A 25,653-nucleotide genomic window follows, 5' to 3' on the forward strand; every position below is an offset into this window, starting at 1 on the left:
GAGAGCACTGGTGATCAGAGCTCTACTATTCTCTACCTGTTGAACTGGGTGAGAGCTTCTGCCCTACAAGTCAGGGCTGAGAAGAGGAGGAGAGCCCAAGACCTCTTAGCTACTCCTGCCTAGATTAGAATTTCTAAGATTTTTTTAATTTCCTCTTTTAAAGGGTCAGATATAGAGAAATTTCTCAAAATATTGTTGAAAACCATAGAGAAATCAGCTGGAAATTAGTGGAGGCTAATAACAGTTGTGATGTCAAAGGTTTCAAAGAGCTTAGCAGAGAAATCAGAAAAAGAGATAGTCAAAGAGAGCCCTGCTACAACCACTGTCACCCCAAGGGGCTGCGCCCAGCCAACGGTGTGCATGCTAAGAAGCAACATCACAGGCTGCTCAATGCGGGGGAATAGACTTCACTAAAATAGTCCACCTAGTCATTAAATAAGTTAACAAGCAAAAAAAGAGTCCTGGGTGAAGAGATCAGTATCCAGAGTTGTTACAATATGCTATCTAAAATGTCCAGTTTTCAACAAAAAACTATGACAGGCAAAGAAAGACAAAAGTGTAAACTAGACAGATAAAAAGAGCAGGCCTTTGGAACTGCTATTGAAAGGGCACAGATGACAGACAAAAAAGATAAAGGCTTCAAAGCAGCTATTATAAATATGCTTAAAGGAAATAAACCTTAAATAAGTAAAGAGAGGTATAATAATGATGTCTTCTCAAACACAGATTATCCATAAAGACACAGAAATTACTAAAAAAGAACCAAATGAAAATTCTGCGATTAAAAAGTATAATAACAGGAAATGCTTGTTTAAGTCATTCAACAGCAGATTTTAATTGGTAGAAAAAAATCAGAAATCTTGAAAAGATTGATAAAAATTATGCTGACAGAGAGAAAAATATTGAAGACAAGTTATTAGACCCACAAAGAAATCTGGAGTATCATTAAGTCCACCAACATAGGAATAATGAAAGTAACAGATAAAAGAAGAGAGAAGAAAATAAAAATATATATTAGAATTAATGTCTAAAACTGTCTGAAATCTAAAGAAAACATTAATCTATAAATCTAAGGGATCAACAAATTATAAAAAGAATAAGTGCAGAGATCCACATCCAGACACCTCATAGTAAAACTATTAAAATCCAAAAACAAAGAAAGGAAATTTTGAAAAGAGCAAGAGAAAAATGACTAGTTCTTAGTTATTCTATTAAATGTGATAATCAGATCCAATTATTAAAGCTTCAGTTCAGGCATGATCTCCTAAAAGTATTCTCTGGCATTTCATAAGCAAAGTTAATTACATCTACATCCCGTCTACTCCAAGAAAATGATTCATTATAATGAGATTTTCTGATTTTGTTTAATAAACTGTCCTCTGAAGTAGGCAGTCAAAATGCATAGGTCACAGACACAAAGGTTGCTGTTAGAGTAGCTTAAATGTAAGTGCCATGTGTTGCATGTGATTTGTTTTGAACTATATATTTCTAAAGGAGACTTGTTTCTGGAATGGCAACAAAGGCTTAAGAGAATCAGAACTGTCCTCATCTGAAAGAGAAGGCAGACAGGAGTGATCCTGCTATGAGAGCTTGAATCATCAAGGCATGGTACCCAGGAAACAAGACTATTATTACATTTTCTGAATTCTGTTTATGGATGTGCTGCTCCTGTCCCAAATGCAGGAAGAACCACACAAGGTTAGAATGAGTCTATTCACCTCTGTAAGCCATTAGTTTGCTAATGAATCTAATGAGGACAAGAAGATGGTACTAAAGCTTGCTTGTGTATCTATGTAGAAGCTCACTCATTTTGAAAGAAAACAATCATACAAAATATTCTGCTTCCATACCACTTCAAAAATGAAAAACTAGTTTCTAAAAAGACTAAGATATGTCTATTTTTTTTATTCTGAGTTTCAAAAAAATCAAAACATTTTGTAAAGTGTTAGTAAAATTAAAATTATTCTGTGTAAACTTAAAAAAAATAAATGATTCAGTCTAATTCTGACAACTTAAGTAGAGGCACTATTAAACTCAGAAAGATATTATAAGACCAGATACAATTTATTTTATTTATGTTAAATTATTAAGTTGCTTACACAATCATAAAATATTTTCAGTCATTTAATAATATTTTAACAAAGATTATATTTTTGTTTAGCAAATAGTAGAGGAAAGCACATCTGTTTTCCAAAAGATTATTAAACTATGTTAATTTTAAAGCTGGAAATTTTAGATAACACTGGCTTGAATCTGTACCTTGTCTTTACAGATTATGATTAACGATCCAAACCATATGCAAAGATAGATTTTATTTTAAATTATTTGTATCTGGCAAATTCACCTTACTCAAATATTTTCATAGGAATGTTGATCTAAATTTATCATTTAAAACAGGATTTACCTTTAAAAAAATGTGTGCTACTTCTATTTTGATATACCTATTTTCTAAGGCAGGAATTAACTTAATCTTTATTATATATAAATAATGTAGTCACTATTGAACAAAATCAGCATTCAAAATTACATAATTTACTATAAAAATAATAGACTATTATAATTCCTTTTCATAATTCCAAAATAAGGACTCAAAATGTACACTGCATGTAACAGTCAATTACCATCCAAATAATAGATGTATTACTGAAAAGTTGTCTCTAATGCTTTTATATTATGAAATCACGTAAGGTACATTATAAAATTCTTATAAAGAAAATCTTTTATGTGAATAATTTGAAATGAGGCTAATAATTTCCTGCATCATATACATTTGACATTACTATGTTGAGTATTATTTGATAATTCATACCCATTTAAAAACTAGTAGAGCATTAATAGTGTATATAAAAAAGGAATGCATTCATAGATGTTAATGTTCAAAGATTTTGTCTTAGAATCAGCTATGACCTATTTATTCTGTACCCTTTCAGGGGAACTTCAAGTTAGTAAATCTTTTTATTATTTTTTTATTTATGTATCTTTATTGTTGAAAGTAATACAGATGTACCTTTTCTTTTCCTCCATTGACCTCTTCTAGCCTCCCCACCCTGCCCTAGGCCTTCATCATACTATTGTATTGTCTTTGTCCATGGGTTATGCATATATGCATATAAGTTCTTTGATTAATCACTCCCCACCCACCCATCCACCCATCAACCCCCACCTTCCCTCTGAGATTCATCAATCTGTTCCATGTTTCTATGTCTCTGGAACTATTTTGTTCATAAGTTTATTTTTTTCTTTAGATTCCACATATGAGTAAGATCATGTGATACTTGTCTTTCTCTGACTGACTTATTTTGCTTAGCATAATAGTCTCCAGGTCATAAATCTTGTTTGTTCTCTTTTCCCCCTAGTAAGTTGCCCTTAAGTTTGATGAACCAACTGGTAGCTCAGTTGCAACCTATAGTCTAATTCCCTAGATTATAATCAACATCTTTTTCTTTCACAGGGAATCTTATTTGCAAACATTTGTCATGATTCCAGGATATTCATATATCAAATAATTATGGGGCAATTAACAATATAGATTTCAAAGTTAGTTATTATATCGTAAGTTACCTACAACAAATTTCTGTAGTTTTGTTTATACTTATGCACTTTTATCCTTCATATAAACTTTATAGTTCAGGAAAATTAAATCGACATTTTTCTAGCAACCTAAAAATTAGGGGGAAAAAGTTTTTCTTGCTTTCTTGAGCACAGCTCCAAGCAAAGTTTAAATTCAACTCAAAAACTAGTAACATACATAACAAAATGAACAACGAAATTATCCATCATATCAAAATTCAATTAAAATAGAAATTTTAACCTTGTGTTTTGCATAGCCTTCTATATCAGGATCAAAAACTTTTCCATAAAGAGCCAGAGAGTAAATATTTTAGGTTTTTGCAGTATATATTTGGTTGTGTTGCACACTCTTCTATATATTTACAATTCTTTAAAAATATAAAAAAGCGCCGAAACCGGTTTGGCTCAGTGGATAGAGTGTCGGCCTGCGGATTGAAAGGTCCCGGGTTCGATTCCGGTCAAGGGCACATACCTTGGTTGTGGGCACATCCCCAGTAGGAGGTGTGCAGGAGGCAGCTAATCGATGTTTCTCTCTCATCGATGTTTCTGGCTCTCTATCCCTCTCCTCTCTCTTCCTCTCTGTAAAAAATTAATAAAAATATATAAAATATATATATAAAAAAGCATTCTTCTTCTGTAATAAACCATGTTGGATTGTGCCCATAAGCTGAATTTTGTAAAACCTTGATCTATAACATATTCTGAAACATACATATATGAACACACACACACACACACACACAAACATTTTTTCTCCCATTCTACCTTATAGACATTTGGAGAATAGAAAATAAGTGCATATATACATATTTGGATATAGATATATACATATATGAACTTAATTGTGAATTAAATTTAAAATAAGAAATTTGTAACTTACAAAAATATTCTAGATATCCTAGAAAACATATCAGTCTTGCCTATTATAATAATACTAAAGGCCTGGTGCATGGATTTGTGCACCAGTGGGATCTCTCATCATAGCCTGTGGGGATCGGGCCAAAACCAGCAGTCCAATGCCGCCTGCTGCTCCTGCCTGCCACTCCTGCTCATCCTGGCCCCACTGTGACTGCCACTGCTGCTGCTCAGTAGGCTCGCTGCCCTTCCGCTGTGGTCTCTGGGCTGCGGCAGTCAGCCACAATCCCTGCGTCTGGTGCCCGTCGATCAGCTGAGTGGAGCTCCAGCTGTGAGAGCACACTGACCATCAGGAGGCAGCTCCTGCATTGAGCGTCTGCCCCCTGGTGGTCAGTGCGCATCATAGCCACTGGTCATTCGGTTGCTTAGGCTTTTTTATATATAGAGGGCTATGCAAACCAAAATGAATTTAATGTACATTTAGTGAAGCTGCATAGTACCTGAAGACCCTGACATTCTGGCTACCTGTATTGATATATTGTTATCTCCAATGTATGGCTGACTTAAGGGAACAGATACTTCCTTTTCCACTTTCCTAAGAGCTAAGACACTGTCATATAACTTAGCATCAGCCTATTTAATGCTTTATCCCTGAATTTACACTTTTTTTAGGAATGATCCAAAAGCCCAAGGACAACTGCAGCAAAATGACAAGGTGTCATACAGTTAGTAAACGGAAGCTCCCTGAGCAAACTCTTTCTCTGGGGGAGTCTTGGCTCTGCATTGCCTCTCATTGCTACTTATTTCTCAAGTCCAGTTATTGTGGTTTCCTGAATATTCTGTGAGCTTCCAGGATAAACCTCCAACAAATTATATTATCCCTCAGTCATTTAGAGTTAGCTTCTATTGTTTGCAGATAAGAACTCTAGATGAAACATAACCTATAATTTTCCAAATTTTTATGCAGGAAGGATAAGAAAAGTACTTGCTTTAATTATTTTATGAAAGGAATTTTAACAAATGAGCTATCCATCAACACACAACCAGAAAACTACAGCAAGCATATTATAATCCCTCTATCTGACATTGATGCTACCTTCTAGGCCTACTATATAAATATAAAGAGTTTGGGGAGATATTCTACTACTAAAATAAATGCCTTAGTTTTCTTCATATTATATTTGTATTAAATATATAAATGTAGTACTTTCTCTTCTTTTCATCTACCTTTTTTTTACTAATCCTCAATTTGTCTCTTATGGTATCTATGAAATAATTATATTTATCTGACATAATTGCTGTGAGGATTGAGTGAGCTAATTATATTTAAAATTTTAAACATGAAAAAAAGTATATTGCAGTAAAAGTAATTTAGTAACAATAAAGTCACATGTTATTTTTGTAAAGTAATATACAAAGCTACTGTACCATTATATAACATGTTATATTATACTAGAGGCCCAGCGTACACGAAATTGTGCGCAGGTAGGGTCCCTAGGCCTAACCTGCAATTGGGCCATCTTTCACCCTCTTGCCAGTCCCCAGTCCTGCCCCACCACCACCCATATTGGTTCCCCGTGGTTCCCTGTTCACCAACCAGCAGTGATTGGAGCCTGGGGGCTGGAGCGGGGGCAAGAGGCCGTTCTGCCTGCTTGCCAGTCCCCAGTCCTGCCCCGCTGCCACTGCCCTCCCCTGCCGGCCTGGTGACCCCTAACTTCCCTCACCTGCCGACCTGGTCACCCCTAACTGTCCTCCCCTGCAGGCCTGGTCACCCCCAACTGCCCTCCCCTGCATGCCTGGTCACCCCTAACTGCCCTCCCCTGCAACCCTGATCGCCCCCAACTTCCCTCCCCTGCAGGCCTGGTTGCCCCCAACTGCCCTCCCCATTCACCATCCAGCGATGGGAGCCTGCGGGCCAGGGGGAGGAACAGAGAGGTGGTCAATGCACCTCATAGCGACTGGTCGAGAGGTCGTTCTGGTCGTTACGCCATTATGGTCGCTGGGCTTTTATTATATAGGACCAGAGGCCCGGTACACGAAATTCGTGCACGGTGGGGAGGGGGGTTGTCCCTCAGCCCAGCCTGCACTCTCTCCAATCTGGGATCCCTCGAGGGATGTCTGACTGCCTGTTTAGGCCTGATCCCAAGTGGGCAGTTGGACATCCCTCTCACAATCCAGGACTCCTGGCTCCCAAACACTCGCCTGCCTGCCTGACTGATTGCCCCTAACTGCTTCTGCCAGCCAGCCTGATCACCCCCTAACCACTCCCCTGCCAGCCTGATTGATGCCTAACTGCTCCCCTGCCAGCCCAATTGCCCCTAACTGCCCTCCCCTGCCGGCCTGGTCACCCCTAACTGCCTTCCCCTGCCAACCTGGTCACCCATAACTGTCCTCCCCTGCAGACCTGGTCGCCCCCAACTGCCCTCCCCTGCAGGCCTGGTCACTCCTAACTGCCCTTCCCTGCTGGCCTGGTTGTCCCCAACTGCCCTCCCATGTAGGCCTGGTCCCCCCCAACTGCCTCCCTTCAGGCCTGGTCCCCTCCAACTTCTCTCCCCTGCAGGCCTGGTCACTCATAACTGCCCTTCCCTGCTGGCCTGGTCCCCTCCAACTTCTCTCCCCTGCAGGCCTGGTCACCCCAACTGTCCTCCCCTGCAGGCCTGGTCACCCCCAACTGCCCTCCCTTGCATGCCTGGTCCCTCCCAACTGCCCTCCCCTGCTGGCCTGATCACCCACAACTGCCCTCCCCTGCCAGCCATCTTGTGGCAGCCATCTTGTATCCACATGGGGGAGGCCATCTTTGACCACATGGGGGCGGCCATCCTGTGTGTTGGAGTGACAGTCAATTTGCATATTACTCTTTTATTAGATAGGATACTATTATATATAGAAAATAATAATTCCACTAGGGTGTTTCTGGTTGATAATAGTTTATGTATAATGATTGTCAAACTACTTTGTGTCAATAGGATTAACACATTAAGCGCCATGTCAATCACCAATGACTGACACTTTATTTTCTGGAAAGGAAGACAAAACAGGCTTGGAGCTTAATGTGTTAAGCTAATAAGTAAAATTATTGGCAATGTTGACAACCAGAATTCACATGGTAGAAGAAGGGAAATATAACATGGAAATAAAGGTAAACAGTGAGGAACCCTCAGTGCTGGATTAGCATTGGAGGTATCAGTATGAATTCACAATGAAGAAAATAATAATCCATTTTCTATTCAGTCTGGTGAAATGACCTAGGAACCATGATGCCCCAGAAGCAAGGAACACATCTAGTTCCATGATTTTGGTTTCCAAATACCATTCCCTACTAAACAGCCTAGGGCTCTTTGGAAAATAGCTGATTCCAGGGCTGTGGAAAAGAGAGAATACGATTTGGGATATGGCAAAACTGTAATTTGCATGTTTAACATACACAGTTTCATCTCTTTATGTGTGACCACAAATGTCCTAAACATAAATAAATAGCTGTCTCAAATTGGACACATATCCTAATTTCTCAACCAAGTTAAATTCTTAATATTTCATCAGAAAAATAGAAAGTACAGGACAAACTTAAAAGTTCTAATGTATTAAATAATATAAAGTGTACTAAAGTATCTAATAAGGTACTTGACATTACCACACATTCAATGTTTGTTTCCTAATTTTTTCCATTCTTTTACCTTTTTTATATCACATTGACCCAACCAATAATCCTCCCTATTACCTCAATAGCTGCCCTTACTTAGTTTAGAAAGCTGCCAATCTAAGCACAACACTTCATTCTAAAAGTGTGTACCTTCCTCAGACCCCCATATTAAAATACTATGACTTTAAAAATAATAACAGTAATTATAATAATTTCCTAAAGTTAAGCAGTATATAATATGTAAAAGCTGTATACAAAATTTCAAGCAGTTCAAGTGAACAAATTTCAAGCAAGGTGCAAAACACTGGAGCATGGGAGACATTTCTCATGGCTAGAAATAGATTGATGAGAGCACTGATTGATTGGAACTTTAGGAATCCATAGGCACCTTTCAGAGTAGCTTTGTATGTTTCCTAGTTCTTTCTGATTTTGCTTTCCCATAGATGAATCCAAAAATGCTTTTCTGGTTCTAGCTTTCACAGTCTCTCCATTTATTGATGTATCATCTATTAAGCAAATATTTTTGAGCACCTACCATGTATCAAGCATTATGGATTGTGAAGTACATCTGGAGATGTAATTATACAGACATCTGCAATACAGTATGGTAAGTGTTTGTGATAACGAAAGTATGTGATGACCATTTCATGGGCAAATATCCTAGTCATTTGCCCCTAGTAAATTGGGAGCAATTAAAGGATTTCTAAGTTGATCAATGCAATTACTCAGTGAATGTTATGGTAAATATAATTGAAAGGGAGAAAGAAATCCAAAACATTTTTCCATGGAGTCTAATAATGCAGAGAGCACAACATATAATAATAACAACAAAGATGATATTTTGGTGAAGGCCTGGGGTAGGTTAGGGGTTGGGAGAGGGAGGTAAAGGGGGTTGGACTGGAGAACATCTGTAATACTATCAACAATAAAATAAAATATTTTTAAAGACTGAAGAGATCTTACTACTATTATCTTTACAGTATCATATGAGATAATAAACATAAACATAAGTATATAACATTAATATAAAAATAATAGCTAATAAGAATGCAATATCCATATTTGCCAGGTGTTATGTGCTTTATAAACATGACCTCAATTCCCACAAGCAAACTGCTGTTAGCCCCTGCTCTCTACCATTTAACATATCAGGAACTCAGGCTCAGAGTAGTTAATTAATATGCCTAATGGAACAGCATTTAAAAGAGAGAAATAATTCAAATTTGTCTGTCTTGAACCACCCTGATATATTTTTACTAGTGGCCCGGTGAAAATTAGAAGAAATATTTTAATATCACTGTTGGCTCTTTCTTTATAATAGAAGTGTCAACCAAATTCACCATTGACAATGACAGATCGAAACATGCGCATGCGATTGGCACCAGAAAGAACTTTATATGCATCGCGCATGCATGAGTCAACTTAGCCTTTTATGGATATAGAATAAACTTGCTTAATTATGCCTGCTTTCTGATGTAGCTAAACTTTTCCCAGCCCAGTAAAGCACCCCAATTTCTCTTTCAGGTAGTTGTCAGCAACACAGCAGTAAATATCAACACGAAGCAGATTATTATTGTACATCATGCAGGGAGAACAAAAGGTAAAATATTTAACTGCAGCAGTGTTTGACTATATTCTGTGCAGTGAGAAAACCTAAAGTCATTTTCAAGGTCCACCATTTCTTACTTCTTTTCAGTTGGGTCAAGTTTCTAAGTTTTCTAAATCTCTGTTTTCTGGCTAATGAAAATAAGATTCCACCAAGTCTCCTATCTACCTACTCGAGGACTTCTGTGAGGATCAAATGAGATGAGGCACGGGAAAATGCTTCACAGACATTTGTGTAAAGTGTGAAATGTTTGCACCTGGCTATAAAGCAAATCATGTTCCTGGGCTGAAGAAACTGCAAGGAGGCTAGTCGTCGCTAGGGAGAGGAAGCCGGGTGTTGCTACATGATGTCATTACCCATTCCCACAGTGACCGTTTCTGGGCTGCGCTGGCTGTGGATCGCATTTTGCACTATGGGGTCTTGGCAGCATCAGCTGCAATTTGGTGGGCTGTCGCCCTGGGATGGTGGTGGGGCCTGTGTCTCACTTAGGGGAAGCCAAGTGTGGGTGCTAGGTCTACGGTGCCAGTGCATGTCATGGCAGCTCCTGTGTTGAGTGTCTGCCCCTGGTGTCCTCAGTGCGGTCATAGTGACCAATCAGATGGTCGGACACTTAGCATATTGGCCTTTTATATATATAGATTACAGACATCTCTCCCCACAAATCTTATTCAAATTCTATTCATGCATGCTGAATTTTGAGATACTATTTCCATGTACAAGGTTTTTAATCTCATGTTACATGCATATACAGGAAATCTTGATTCTAAGAGTGAAAAACTCAATTGTAGGGGCATAAGCTAAAGATAAGTCCCTTTAATTAGATCTTTATTTCATATAAAGCTCACACTAAATTTAAAAAAAGATGAGACAGAAATAATATTTTAAATAAATATGCACCTGTCAGCAACTGTCTGATCCTCTTCCACATCTTTTATTCCATATAATTTTACTTGTTTCCACTGTGAGCCCAATTTCTCTCACACTTTGACCTTAGTTTGAAAAGTATATGGAACCTCTTCTTCAGAAGTTGCAGGCACTGTATTATGGTCAGTTTGGTTTCTTGATCCTCATACTTTTCTCTCTCTAACAGGGCTACTACTATCTATGATTTAGCCATGCAGTCCAATGCAGGAGACCATTCTCTCTGCCTACCATACAATGCTGAATATCATTTCAACGAAACTTCCTAATCTGGGTTTCTCAGAGACTGTCATTGCCCAATTCTGGATCTATTTTAATCCTACCTATATTTCAGGGGGAAATTTAATTTCTATCTTATATACTCTATCATTTAGCATCTGAAATTAAGCTATATAAAAATATTCATTTACTTTATCATATGTGTGATGTTTGGCATGACTAATATATATATATAAATTGATGACAGAGTACCCTATCTTGTCTCCCCAAGTTCAGTGTTCAGAGATTCTGCCAAGAAAGGTATTCCTCTATTTGCAAATGTCAGCTACCGGAAACAAATGCAAGGAACAAAGAGAAAGAAAAATACAATTAACCAAAAGACAATGTATATTGATATGGTAGCAGATGTTTCACCAAAATTATCTTCACATTCAAACAAAATATGAAATCCTCATTTATGTTTCATGGTTTATATTTCTATTGTACCCCATTATACATTATATAGAACATGGTTTATATTTCTATTTTATCCCATTATATGAGGGAATTCAGTATGTTTTAGATTGCTGTTTTTTAACTTAAGAGAAACACTGTCAGAATTACTCAATTATTAATTAATAAAAACTTTATTACTTATATATATATATATAGTCAATTTTTTTTAAAAAAGGAAAAGTATCAAATTTTTATTATGCCAAATATTATAAGATATTACTATAGAGTCTGTTATGTGTTCCTTAAAACTAATTCATGTAATCAATAAAGTTCCGTTTTAATAGGAATGCAAAAATGAATATTATTAGAAAAATGCCTTTTTATCATTGATTTTCTTAACATATTACTTTAATATTCAAATAGCAGAGAAAATAAAACATACCTCAAATGTTTTCTAACTAGGAAACCACGTATCCATCTTTGAATAATCAAAACTGGTGAATTATGAGCCATGATTTCATTTATTTTTGAAATAACAAATTTGATGTTATTAGTTTCATCCTCATAGGTTGATCCCTGTATAAAGAAAATATGTTTAATAATTATATTTCATGAAATTATTTCCAAAAGACACTTTAAACTCGGTACTCTCTTGGTAGAAACTACTAACACATTCATAGGTATCTTAAAGGCACAGCAGTTGAATAATATACATTTTCACATATATTTTATTCGATCAGTAAATCAAGAATTAGTAACACCAAATAACTTCAATTCTCTAACAAAATGCAAGATCCATGATGATAACTTCCTCTATTCTCCAGATTCTTCTCCCAATCTGATAGCATAGATATCAGCTTTGACCATAAGTATGTCAACCTCTGAAAAGTAGTTACATGAATAGGTATTCAGTGAAATTCTAAAAGTATTCTGTGGATCCCCATCAAGAAAACTGTCATGTTGGATTCATAAAATAATTTACAGTAGTTCAAAATTTTGTTGCAACTTCACTACAATGTTGGACACTTTTATTGGAACACAGCACATCCCCCTGGGGAAAGTTATATTCTCTCTTTCCTTTAAAGAAATTATCTCTAAGATCTATCACCTGCAAATTGTTTACATTTGGAAATACAGACTCCCTATATCTTATTGATCATTTTACTGGTTAGTAGTAAAGCCAATTTGGTTATGTTATGAATGTAAGGATTCTGCTTTAAAAAACTAAAATTTGTATTGTTTGAAAATGACCAAACCCATCATGTTATGAACACACACCTTTTCTGCCTATACCTTCAATTATCTATGTACTGCTAGAATAACAACAACAAAATCTTGCAGATTAGTGCTACTTCTTGCCACACCATAATATGATTGTAGGAGATCAAGACATGCCATCCCAAAATATGCTCCTTTGGCATATTCATTATTTTGAGTGGGAGACACTTGAAAAACAGCAAAAACAGGGAGGGGATTTCTCTGAACTTCCCTTATCTGCCTAAAGGAAGATCTTCCAAAATGCATTCAAAATAAATCTTCTTGTCAGTAGTTTCATCAACCAGGAAAGATTGTCTCTTATTAAGGGGAAGAAAATAAGAAAGGAGTTTAAGAGAGACCACCACACCCAGATGAATTTTGTCACAAACTCCCATCTGTTCTTCTAAGGGCCATTCATCTTTCCTAAAAATCATTTACTCTCCTAAGAAGCGTACGTTCTCTCTCCCCATTCTTTAAGCTTTAATTCTAAGCCACTTCAGGAGTTACTCATTTTACCCTGGGTATCTCTGATGTATACATGGGGTAGACAGTAAAAAACTTCTGTTTGTCTTTCTCTTGTTAATCTGTCTTTTATTACATAAGTCTCAGCCAAGAACTTAGAAGGAACAGTAGAGGGAAAATTGTTTTTCCTCCCCTATAGCAGCTTGGGGCCAAGGAGTTTGAGAGCATTAAAAGAAGTGAACAAGAAGAATATAGTAGGGAACTTAGGTGGCTAGCCCTAAGTGATCCTGGTCAGATGCAGTTCTCACCAGCAGAGAACCATTAAGTTCACACTGTAGTTAAAGCAGAGTCTGGATTCTCACCAAGGCATGAGTAACTCCTTCTCTTTATAAAGAGAACTAGAGGCACGGTGCACAAAATTCATGCACTTGGCGGGGAGGGTACCTCAGCCTGGCCTGCACCCTCTCACAGTCCGGGAGCCCTCAAGGGATGTCCGACTGATCGCTTAGGCCCACTCTCCACGGGGAGTGGGCCTAAGCCGGCAGTTGGACATCCTTAGTGCTGCTGTGGAGGCAGGCGAGGCTCCTGGCATCTCTGCTGCGCTCACCAGCTGTGAGCCCGCCTCAGGGCTTCTGGCTGAGCGGCGCTCCCCCTGTGGGAGCGCACTGACACCAGGGGGAAGCTCCTGCATTGAGCGTCTGCCCCCTGGTGGTCAGTGCGCATCATAGTGACCGATTGTTCCGCCGTTTGGTCAATTTGCATATTAGCCTTTTATTATATAAGATACTCTTCATCTGTGGGCAGGGTTAGTGTCCCTGCCAGAGAACAAGTAACCTCTACACTCAGCTTTCTGATGTCCTGAGACAATTATTTTGTAAAATGACAATAAAGCTGCAGTAAATTTGTACAAATGCCATAAACCATTTGAAATCTGAGAATAAATGGAAATATCCTCTTTCTAAAGGGTAAGTAATACATTTCCTCCACTAGAGGAATATGTCCTGGATTTAAATTCCAGTTCTACAACTTGCTAGCAATGTGATTTAGGGTAAGTAACTTACCTGTCCCCAATTCATCATCTGTAGAGATAGCAATAGTACTGCCTCACTGGGTTGGTGTGAGGGAATATCTGTAAAGCACTTAGAATAGGGCTAAAACATTTCAAGCATCCAAATAATGTTATCTGTTGCAGTTCCATAATAATATTACTTAAAAGGATACATACTTTTAGAGTTTACAAAGAACCTATATACCTCATGTATTTGATACTCAAAAAACAGTCTAAAGCAATTTATAAAGCGATTTCTCCAAAGTACATAATGTAAAATTATGAAAAACATTAACTCTAAGGATAATTAGTACTAATATCTTAAATTTAATAAAAAGAATTAAATTATTACAGTAAAAGTTTAACAAAGAACTATCAACAATCAACAAAATAGTTGGTAGAATAATAAAATACCTATGGTCTACCACTTGCTATTATAACCCTGAAGTGAAAATGGGGCTATTGCTAACCCTGCTATAAAACATGACGAGGCATTTCAAAAAAAATACTAAGGACTTTTGTAATATAACTCATATGGAAGACAGTACTTTGTGTTCTAACAGGAAGAGTAGTTCGGCCTTGCCAGTGTGGCTCAGTGATTGAGCATCGACCCATGAACCAAGAGATCACTGGTTCGATTACTGGTTAGGGAACATACCTGGGTTGTGGGCTTGATCCTCAGTAGTGCATGCAGGAGGCAGCCGATCATGATCCTCTCTCACCATTAATGTCCCTATCTCTCCCTCTCCTTCTCCCTTCCTCTCTTTCTAAAAAATCAATCTATACTGATAAAAGGGTAACATGCTAATTACACTGGGTCGACTGGATATCTTCCGATGTCCGACTTCCTACCGGAAAGTTAGGGGGGGGGGGGCAGGCCAGCAGGGGGGCAGTTAGGGGATGACCAGGCCGGCAGGGGGGAATTTAGGGGCTGAACAGGCCAGAGGGGGGTAGTTAGGAGGGAACAGGACAGAAGGAGGGTGGTAAGGGGGCAGCCAGGTTGGCAGGGAGGCGGTTAGGGGGCGACCAGACTGGCAGGGGGGCAGTTAAAGGACAACCAGGCCGGCAGGAGGGTAGTTAGGAGGGAACAGGCCAGCAGGAGAGTGGTTAGGGGGCAGCCAGGCCAGCAGGGAGGCAGTTAAGGGGTGGCCAGGCTGGAAGGGAGGGCAGTTAGGGGGCTACCAGGCTGGCAGGGGGGGCAGTTAGGGGGTGATCAGGCTGGCAAGCAGAGGCAGTTAGGGGCATCAGGCAGGCAGGCTGGTAGAATGGTTAGGGGCAATCAGGCAGGCAGGCAGGCGAGTGGTTAGGAGCCAGCAGTCCCAGATTGTGAGAGGGGTGGGGCCTAAACCAGCAGTCAGACATCCCCCGAGGAGTCCTGGATTTGAGAGGGTGCAGGCCGGGCTGAGGGACCCCCCCTTCCATGCACAAATTTCATGCACCAGGCCTCTAGTAAAAACATATTTAAACAACAACAAAAAAACTATATTCTATTCATATTGTATATAATTACCCAGATTCCCAAACAATTTTATATTTATTTTTACTTGATTTTAGAAAGGGAGGGAGCCCTAACTGGTTTGGCTCAGTGGATAGAGTGTCGGCCTGCGGACTCAAGGGTCCCAGGTTCGATTCAAGTCAAGGGCATGTACCTTGGTTGCAGGCACATACCCAATAGGGTGTGTGCAGGAGGCAGCTGATCGATGTTTCTCTCTCATCGATGTTTCTAATTCTCTATCCCTCTCCCTTCCTCTCTGTAAAAAATCAATAAAATATATTTTAAAAAAAAGAAAGAGAGGGAGGGAGAGAAACAATGATGTGAAATACATTAATCCATTGTTAAAAGTGGGGTATGGAATTCCTCTAAAATTACTTATGCTGTATACTTCTCCCTTAAAGCCTGTAAATATTTGATTTATATATTTTGATGCTCTATGTTGGATATATATATAATTATATAGTTACCTTGTTTGTCTCTTATTAAGGTCTTTGGCTTAAAGTCTACAACATCATCTGATAAATGTATAAGCTGTCCTTGCTTTCCTTTGTTTCCATTTCCATGGGATATTTGTTTCCATTTGCATGGAATATCTATTATTTTTCAGTCCATTTCCTCTTGCTCATATCGGCCAATTTCTACTATTCTGTTTTTCCTTTCCCTTTCAATCTAATGTTAAATTCATCCACTAAGTGTTTGCTTGTTTGTTTGGTTGGTTGGTTATTGCATTTCTGAGATCGCAAAACACCATTTATTCTTTATATCTACTATTACTCTGCTAAGGTCTTCTATTTGCACGTTTCAAGCATGTTTATAGTTGCTCATTGAAGCTTTTTTTTTTTTTTATCATGGGTGCTTTATAATCTTTAACCATTTTATCTTCTTGGTGTTAGCATCTATTAATTGTCTGTTTTTATTTAGTCTAAAATCTTCTAAATTCTTTTCATGTTAATCAATTTTTTATTAAAACCTAGATTTTATTATGTTGTAAAACTTCCAATTGTATTTTAATCTTCTGTTTTGGCTTTCTTTGAGATTGCTCCATCAGGGGAAATGTGTCATTATCTTGTGACTTCCAGGTGTAGGAAGAAGTTCAGGTTCCTCACCACTCAACCTCTATTAACACCCAAATGGTGAGAGGGCTCTTCATTTCTTCTGCGTGAGGATGCAAGTTTCAACTTGTATGTGGTCTTCAATGACACTGCTATGGGGGTGGCCTTATTAAATCTAGGCAGTGGTGAAAATCCTTATCTCCTGTGGTTGCACCTTCACCCATGCCAGTCTAGGCTCCCCACTCAACCTTTGCTGGCATGGGTGAAGTTGCAACCACAATTTCTTCTACGGTTTTGACTGTAGTAGAGTGGTTATTATCTAAAAGTTATCTGTCTTACTAAACTGAAACTTTCTTGGTCATTTGGACAGAGAGAGCCTGCTTCTGTTTGTATTATTAGATACTTTGTTTATTGATTTGCACATTTTGGCTTTTCTGGGTTACTGTTTCCTAAGCTTCAATTTTAGGATATAAAAAAGGAAAAAAAGAAAAACAGGAAACTCACTTCACCACTGTATAATTTCTCAGGTTATATTGTCTTAGCCAGACAGTCTCTGCTCTTTCCCATTCATAGAATTTTTAGGTTTGTTTTATATATAATGCATTATAAAATAATACATAATTATTATATAATGAGTAATAACTATATTATATATATAAAGTCCAGGAAATTGAGTTGTATGCTGCAAGAGGAACATATATTCTGTCTTCCCAGAAGTGGAATCCTGTATGCATCCTTTTTATCAAAATGATTAATTGAGATAAAGACTTTATGTTCTCTACTACTGTAATATTTTCTATCCATTTAGTCTCATATTTCAAAATATATTTGTTATATGTTTTTGTATAATACCATTTCGTACATTAATGCTCAAACAAAAATATATTTATTGTAGCAGTTATTTTTATATCACTTGAAAGAGATCCTATTAATGCCATTTGATGATATGTGTGCTCAATTCTACATTAAGGCTAATGTTAAAATTCTCTGCTTTATTCAACTTAATATTTACTTAGCATTTTACTTTCATTTTTATGATTTATTTTGGTTATTGACTTTATCATCCTAATAAATATCTTGCTTTTGGTTTTCACACCTATTTGTAATATATTTACATTTATTTATAATTCAATAACATTCATAAATGTAACTATATAATAAATTTTTATAAATATAGTTTTACTTTTAACATTTTATCTTATGTTTTTTTATATTTCATATGGGTTACTGGCTTCTTAAGCTTCAATTTTAGAATATAAAAAAGAAAACAGGAAACTACTTCACCACTGTATAATTTCTCAGGTTATATTGTCTTAGACAGTCTCTGCTGGGCTTTCTTTATTTTTTGGAAAGCAAAAACATTTTAAGCTTTACAAATATTAATCTATATCACTCTATTAAGTCAAGCATACATTTTTTAAGAATGTATTTGTGATTCAATGTAAATTATAGGACTGTGAAACAAAGACAGACTTGAAATCCCCACAACTAAAAAAGAATGTATTTGTTAATTATATTTGATACATATGCATTTTTCTCTTCACATTTACATTGGAATGATAAACCAAAGGATGCTAAATGTTTAAACTAAAAACTTCCCCTTGGAATATCAATGCTGCACTGCATTTTAAATGTATTTTTCACTGTTTAACAGCAAGTATTAACTGCATTTGAAAAATCTATCTTTCTTTCTTCCTTATTAACAGAATGTTCTGAAATGTTAACTGACTTCATCTTCCTTAAGGTCATGTATTTATGAAAGGGCAAGGAAGGGATCTGAGCCATAGCTATGTATGTCTTCCTTCTGGACCAATGTATCTCTTAAATATAGTAATTCAGAGTTCTCAAAACATATATTTACAGGATGTCCCCCCCAAAAAATGTATTCATACAACGTTTGTAGAAATTACTTTTTGAAAATGAAATGTATTTTAATAAATGCTGCATTTATAATAAAAAAACCCCATTTACCTTTGCAACCAAAAAAATTAAGATACTTCAGAATAAACTTAACCAAGGAGGTAAAAGACCTATACTTGGAAAACTACAGGATGTTGAAAAAAGGGATAAAGATATAAACAAGTGGAAGAAAATACTGTATTCATGGATTGGTAGAATCAACATCATTAAAATGTCTTTACTACCCAAAGCAATCTATAGATTCAATGCAATCCCTATTAAAATGCCAAAGGCATATTTCTCAGATCTAGAACAAACTCTAAAAATTTATATGAGACCAAAAAAGACCCCGAATAGCCGCAGCAATTTTGAGAAAGAAGAAGAAAGTTGGAGGAATCACAATACCAGATACCAAATTATACTACAAAACCACTGTACTCAAAACAGCCTGGTACTGGCACAAGAACAGGCATATAGATCAATGTAACAGTACAGAGACCCCAGAAACTGACCCAAGCTATTATGCTCAATTAATATTTGACAAACGAGGCAAGATCATACAATGGAGTCTCTTTAATAAATGGCATTGGGAAAACTGGATAGCTACATGCAAAAAAGTGAAACTAGATCACCAACTTACACCATGCACAAGAATAAACTCAAAATGGACAAAAGACCTTCTGGATTTTTTATTGTTATAAGGCACAAGTTTTAATCACACTACTAATTTATTTCTTTTAGAATTTGTTTCTTTAATGTCTGCATCAGTGCCCTCCAGATAGAAGAACAATACTTACTTATTGCATGAACTATTATAAGGTTCATAATTATTTTCAGTTTTCATTGTATTCTTATAGTTAACAACAAGTGCAAAAATAAATAAATACATATCTTCATAGATTATAATTTGTTCATTCTCAAGTATTTGTTTATATTGCTATAAACTAAATAAAAATATTAACATATTAAAAAATAACCTTATAAGCAGAATCCTATATAATAAAAGGCTAATATGCAAATAGACCGAACAGCAGAACACCCGAACAACCAGTTGCTGTGACGTGTGCTGAGCACCATGGTGTTGGCCATGGCGGGATGGTGGAGCAGGTGAGCAGGGGCGCCAGACCAAGGTGGGGTGCTGGTCATTGGGGCAAGCCTCTGGTGGTTACTGAAAATTCTTTGCTCCTGCATGTTGTCGTCCTGCCCAGTGCTCACACCTGCTACTCACACCCGCTGCCGGCACTCGGTGCTGTCAGCAGGTGTGAGCAACAGGTGCCGGCCCTGATTGCCCCTGAGGGCTTCTCCACCTCCCCCTGTTCCTAAGGAGTGATTGGGGCAGGCAGTCTGCTCACACCTACTGACAGCGCCAAGTGCCAGCAGCAGGTATGAGCAGCAGGTGTGAGCACTGGGCGGGACCACAGCCTGCAGGAGCAAAGAATTTGCTCACGCCAGTCCTGCTCACACCCCAATAGCTCCGCACCTTAATCAGGTGGGAGCAGTGGCGGAGGGAGCGGGGCTTCCGGCAGACAGCGGCCTGGGTGCCACAGAGGGAGGGGCCAGGTGGAGGCGCAGAGGATGGGCCGAGACCTGCTCCTGTGCCCACAGCAGCCTCATAGCCCACAGTTCCTTTCAAGCTGCACAAATTCATGCACTGGGCCCCTAGTATTGCTTATAAGCAGAAATAATGAATAGAAATGCTTAGACCAGGGGTGGGCAAACTTTTTAACTCGAGGGCCACAATGGGTTCTTAAACTGGACCGGAGGGCCGGAACAAAAGCATGGATGGAGTGTTTGTGTGAACTAATATAAATTCAAAGTAAAGGAGCAGAGGGGAGAGCAAGAGAACCCTCCGCTCTTTCGGCTCCGTGGGCCGGATAGAACAGCCGAATGGGGCCGGATCCCGCCTGCGGGCCGTAGTTTGCCCATGGCTGGCTTAGATAAACTGAAAACTCAAATAGATTTCATTAACTCTCTAGATTCACAAAAATTCTGCTAGAATTTATAGTTATAGAGGTATACCTATATTGCTTTAAGGGTTACTCCATTTTTATATCTTTCAATCATACTTTGAACACAATATTTTTATTCAATCATTGCCTCTATTTCTGACATTTTCAATCTTTTTTTAAATTAAAATTTGTTTCCTTCAGCTTAAAAATATGTTGAAGTTAGCATCATCTCACATAAAAAGATGTATTAATCTATTTCCTACAGTTAACATTATCTTTCCTTTGTCCCAAATTTTTCTCAAAAAAGGTTCTATACTTGGCATTATAATTTCAAATTCATCCCTGCAAGTTATTGAAATTCCAAAGATACAACTTTCTCACCATCAAAAAGCCTTTCAAATAGTTTTGTATCACTGCTAATTTTCCTTGGCCATTGAAAACATTCTTCATTTTTTAAGATGGTGGTGCCCACAGCCAGTAAGGAGGGAATATGCTAATTGACTGCCACACCCTCAAAGATGGCGGCACCCACAGCCACAAGATGGTGGCGCCCAGTCCTCTCAGCCTTGCCGGGGCAGCAGGTGTGTGGCAAGGCTGGGCCCAGTCTCAGGCAGGCCCGGCTGCTCCGCGTGCCTGCCTCTGGAGTCCCCCAGTCCTCTCAGCCCCCCAGCTGCCCAGGGCCACCCGAAGCTCAGGTAACCAGGGCCGGCTGAGGTTTGTGCCCTTAGCAGTGGCAGTAGCAGAGGTGTGATGGGGGCGTCGCCTTCCCCTGATCGCCAAGTCGCCTCCCGCCTCTGAGGGCTTCCGGACTATGAGAGGGCAGGCCAAGCTGAGGGACCCCCCACTCCCGTGCATGAATTTTCATGCACTGGGCCTCTAGTAATAAAATATTACTCAGCAAACAAAAGGAACAAACTACTGATTCATGTTACATTAATGAGCCTCAAACCCATCACAATAGGTGAAAGATGGCAGATGTAAACAACTACTTATTATATGATTCTGAAAGAAATTTTAGAGCCAGGACAGCGAGTCTTAGGAGATAAGAGAGGGTCCATGGGAGAGGAATGCATAGATGAGGGCTTGGAGATGCCAAAATGCTTATCTTATAGAGGATAGAGGAAAGTTGCAAGATAAAGGGGAGAGGAAGATAGGGCACTACGTGGGCTTTGAACTTTGAAACTGATACTATGTAGCAGAGTGAGCAATGAGGAAAGCAAGGGGGTCCTAAATTAAGGAAGGTAAAGAACTACAGCATATATAAATCAGAGACAAAGGAACACTGGACAGATAATAGATTATAGATTTTTGGATTTAGATTTTTCCTATTAGAGAGCGAGAGAGCAGGCTTTCCCCATTTGGGGGCCCCTGCTCTCAGGTGGAGTTTGTATATGCTTCCAATAAACTTCTACATTTTTATTAAAGAAGCTTTTAGTCCACGAGTTTATTCTTCAAACTTCGTTGGACAAGGGCTCACGAGAAGAAATCTGCACCCCGAACCCCACATTTCAATTCCTTTACATTAAGTGCTTAGAAAAGGAAATTTATGGAGACAGAAAACAGATCAGTGTTACCTAGGGCTGGGTGTTGAAGTAGGGATTACCTGCAAATGGGTAAGAAATTTTAGGAATGGTAAAAATTTTCCAACATTGAATTTTGGAAATGGTTATATAGCACTGTTAATTTATTAAAATCATTGAATCACATATGTAAAATAAAATTTTACAGTATGTAAGCTATATATCCTTAAAGCTATTAAAATATAATGGAGATATTATATTTGTTTCTCTACAATTTGGTACTTTTCTGTTCAACAATTTTTATGCAGTAAACATACTTTTTAATAATTTCACATATAACAAATTACTAATGTATCACTAGTATATGATATTTTATATAAATGTTGCAAAATATTAGTTTTATATAATTTACATATGGAGCTTAGAAGCTAAAATTTCATTTATATAAATTTATTTAAGACAAACCATAAAGAAACCGTTTACCTTTTTCAAAGCAGTACAGAAATTAAAGAAAAGCCGATGGTTATATGTTTTGAATCTTTCAGGAAGATGAAAGTTCTGAACTATTTCTTCATCAGAAATAACATGATGATCCAATGCTTTGAGAGGCCATATACTGTTGACAAGAACATGTCTATATCCTTTTTTAAGGCTTATTGGGCAATCAAACATAGTGAGGGCAATGAGGCTTGGACAGGCAGATAACATGCATACATTCTTTAACTTTGCAAACCCATTGTCATGAAGATAGAGAAGTTTTAGGCTTTTTAATCTACTCCAAAATCTGACATCTGGTAGACTCTTTACCTGAAATATTATTAATAATAGTGCTTTAAATACATATATAAAATTTATATCAATTGCTTAGAAAATGAAATATATTAAACATATTCTAAAATTCAGTATTTTCCCAAATGGAAACTTTCTCATTAGTAAACAAAAACAGAACTTCCAATTATCCAAATGATGACTAGTATAAAAACATAATATGCTGGACATCTTAAATAACTATCATTATTAATATAATTGAATTAATAAACATACATACCTCATCCAGTAAAAATGCCTTTGTAATAATAGGCTGACTCTTTACACTTCTCTAAAATAGTTTCTTTACAAAAAGAATTGAAAAGTCAAATCAAACAATGTGATAACATTACACTAATTAAAGATAAAAATTATATGATCCTTTCAACAGAGGCAGGAAAAAAGCTTTGACAAATTCTACATCCACTTACGATAGAGACAAACTCACAGGTAGATAGCATGCTGAGAGATGGAAGGATTGAGGAAAAAAAAGAAGAAACTCATAGAGAGGGACAATAGTGTGGTGATTACCTGGAGGAGGGGGAAAGATGGAGGAGTATATAGGGGAGATAAATGGTGATAGAAAGGGACTTGACTTGGGGTGGTGAACACACAGTACAGTGTACATATGACATGTGGTAGAACTGTGCACCTTAAACCTGTACAATTTTATTAAACAGTGTCACCCCAGTAAATTCAATAAAAATAAAAAAATTCTGAGAAAAAATATATAAGTTTTTTGTATTTTCATACACTAATAACAAACTATCTGAAAGAGGAATTAAGAAAATTCCATTTATAATTACACCTAGGAATATTTTAACCAAGAAGGTCAAATACCTATGTACACTAAAAACTGTAAGATATTATAAACATATTGAAGAAGACACACATAAATGAAAATATATTTTATGTCCAAGGATTGGGAGAATATTATTAAGAATACCCAAAGCATTCTACAGATGCCATGCAATTCCTTTCAAAAATTTCAATGGCATTGTTCACAGAAATAAAACAAGCAATCCTAAAATTTGAATGGAACCTGAATAGACAAGAAGAACAAAGCTGGAGGCAACAGGTTCCCTGATTTCAAACTACATAATAAGGGATTAGTAATCAAACAGTATGGTACTGGCATAAAAACAGTCACACGGTTCAATGGAACAGAATAAAGAGCTCACAAATAAATGCACACATATATAGTCAACTGATTTGCAACAAAAATAGTAAAGAAAATACAATGATCAGGAAAGGCCAGTCTCTTAAAAAAATGATGCTGGGAAAACCGGACAGATACATAGCAAAGAATAAAACTGGACAACCATCTTATACCATATACAAAAATTAACTGAAAATGGATTAAAGACTTGAAGGTAAAACCTGGAACCATAAAAATCATAGCAGGAAACATAGACAGTGAGCTATTTAATGTCAGTCTTAGTCATGTTATACTTAGCCATACTTTTTTTTGTTGTGTTTTTTTTTTTTTTTAAATCTGAAACCATGACAAAGGCAACAAAAGCAAAAATAAACAAATGAGACTAAATAAAAATTTAAAACTTCTGCATCGCAAAGGATACTATCACTGAAATGAAATGGCAATCAACCAAATGGAAGAAAATATTTGCAAATCTGATTTTTAACCATGTGGTGATGAACATTAAATAGAAAATTGTGGTGATCATTTCACAATATGTACAAATATTGAATCACTATTTTGCACACCTGAAATTAATATGTTACACATCAGTTAGATGTCATTTAAAAAAATAACTAAGGAACAAGAAGTATTCCCAATCCAGACTATGTTTTTAAGAAGTAAACTAAATCACAGTTTATTTTATATGCTTTTAAATTAAAATTTTTGCTTATATTTGAAATTTTACATTTCTACATTTCATATTTTTATTTATTTTAAAATTTTTGTTTATGTCTTATATAAAAGACTATCTGGGAAACATATTGTGGATCAATAGTGCTTATTAAATATAATTTCATGTATCTGAAAATATCTGCAATGGCTATTGCTTACCTGATTTCCATGGAGATCAAGTTTGACTAATTTTATACAACTTTGAAGTGGACTAATATTGGTAATAAAATTGTTTGAGAAGATGCATACTGTAAGAGAGACACAATATTGCAAATTTTCCATAGATTTTAAATGAAGACCAGTGAACTTCACAAAAACAAAATCTTTCTGATCTTCTATTATGTTTTCATTATAGTGACTCCATTCTTCATGACTGATTAGCTCTTTTGTGATAGTTGCATGAAACATCTAGAAAAAAAATGATAAACTCCTTTTAAAATGTTTTTTTCTACTTTCAAAAAATCCATTAATAATAATAAAACCATAATATGCTAATTAGACTGGACATCCTTCTGGATGTCCTTCCTTCCAGACAAAACCACAGTGGGCGGGAGCTGAGGCAAAGGTGGCAGAGGCCCCCGGCCGGCCACGGTGGCAGCAGGCGGGGGCCGGGGCCAAGGCCCTTGCACAAATTTCATGCATCGGGCCTCTAGTATGAAAATAAAAAACATCTGCTAATAGTGATAATAAAAATGGATAGAAACTAAGCTAATTTTTGTAAAAAAATCTGATTCCTATAAAATCTATCTTAAAGCATCTTAAATGTCTAACATTTATATAACTACAACTCAAAACTGTATTTTTGCCTTCAGTAATAAATTAACCAGTAAGAGGAAGAAAAACTTTCTTATCCTAAAATACTTAGAGAAAATGAAATTCAGTAAAATAGTTGATATGAAAACATCAACTATTGGCAAGAGAACTAAAACAAACAACGGAAACTATACCTTAGCAGACCTTGTATAATAGTTTTTGCTAGAAGGTATTTTAAATAAAGAAATTATTTGAATTATGAACTCCTAGCTCAGGAAAGTGGTATTTTTTT

The 25,653-nt window shown here is 37.0% G+C and overlaps 1 protein-coding gene across 1 annotated transcript in view; it reads right to left on the reverse strand.

Annotated features, from left to right (window-relative positions):
• The window catches only part of LRRIQ3 (leucine rich repeats and IQ motif containing 3), an 88,349-nt gene that overhangs the window by 58,710 nt on the left and 3,986 nt on the right, over positions 1–25,653 (reverse strand). Inside the window, exons 2-4 of the mRNA XM_080655232.1 lie at positions 24,768–25,016; positions 22,412–22,735; positions 11,689–11,822 (exon numbers count right to left, since the gene is read on the reverse strand). Coding sequence (XP_080511358.1) covers positions 11,689–11,822; positions 22,412–22,735; positions 24,768–25,016 — 707 coding nt within the window. The remainder of the gene's footprint in view (positions 1–11,688; positions 11,823–22,411; positions 22,736–24,767; positions 25,017–25,653) is intronic.

This window comes from Plecotus auritus, assembly GCF_963455305.1.
Source record: "Plecotus auritus genome assembly, chromosome: 2".
Taxonomy (NCBI): domain Eukaryota; kingdom Metazoa; phylum Chordata; class Mammalia; order Chiroptera; family Vespertilionidae; genus Plecotus; species Plecotus auritus.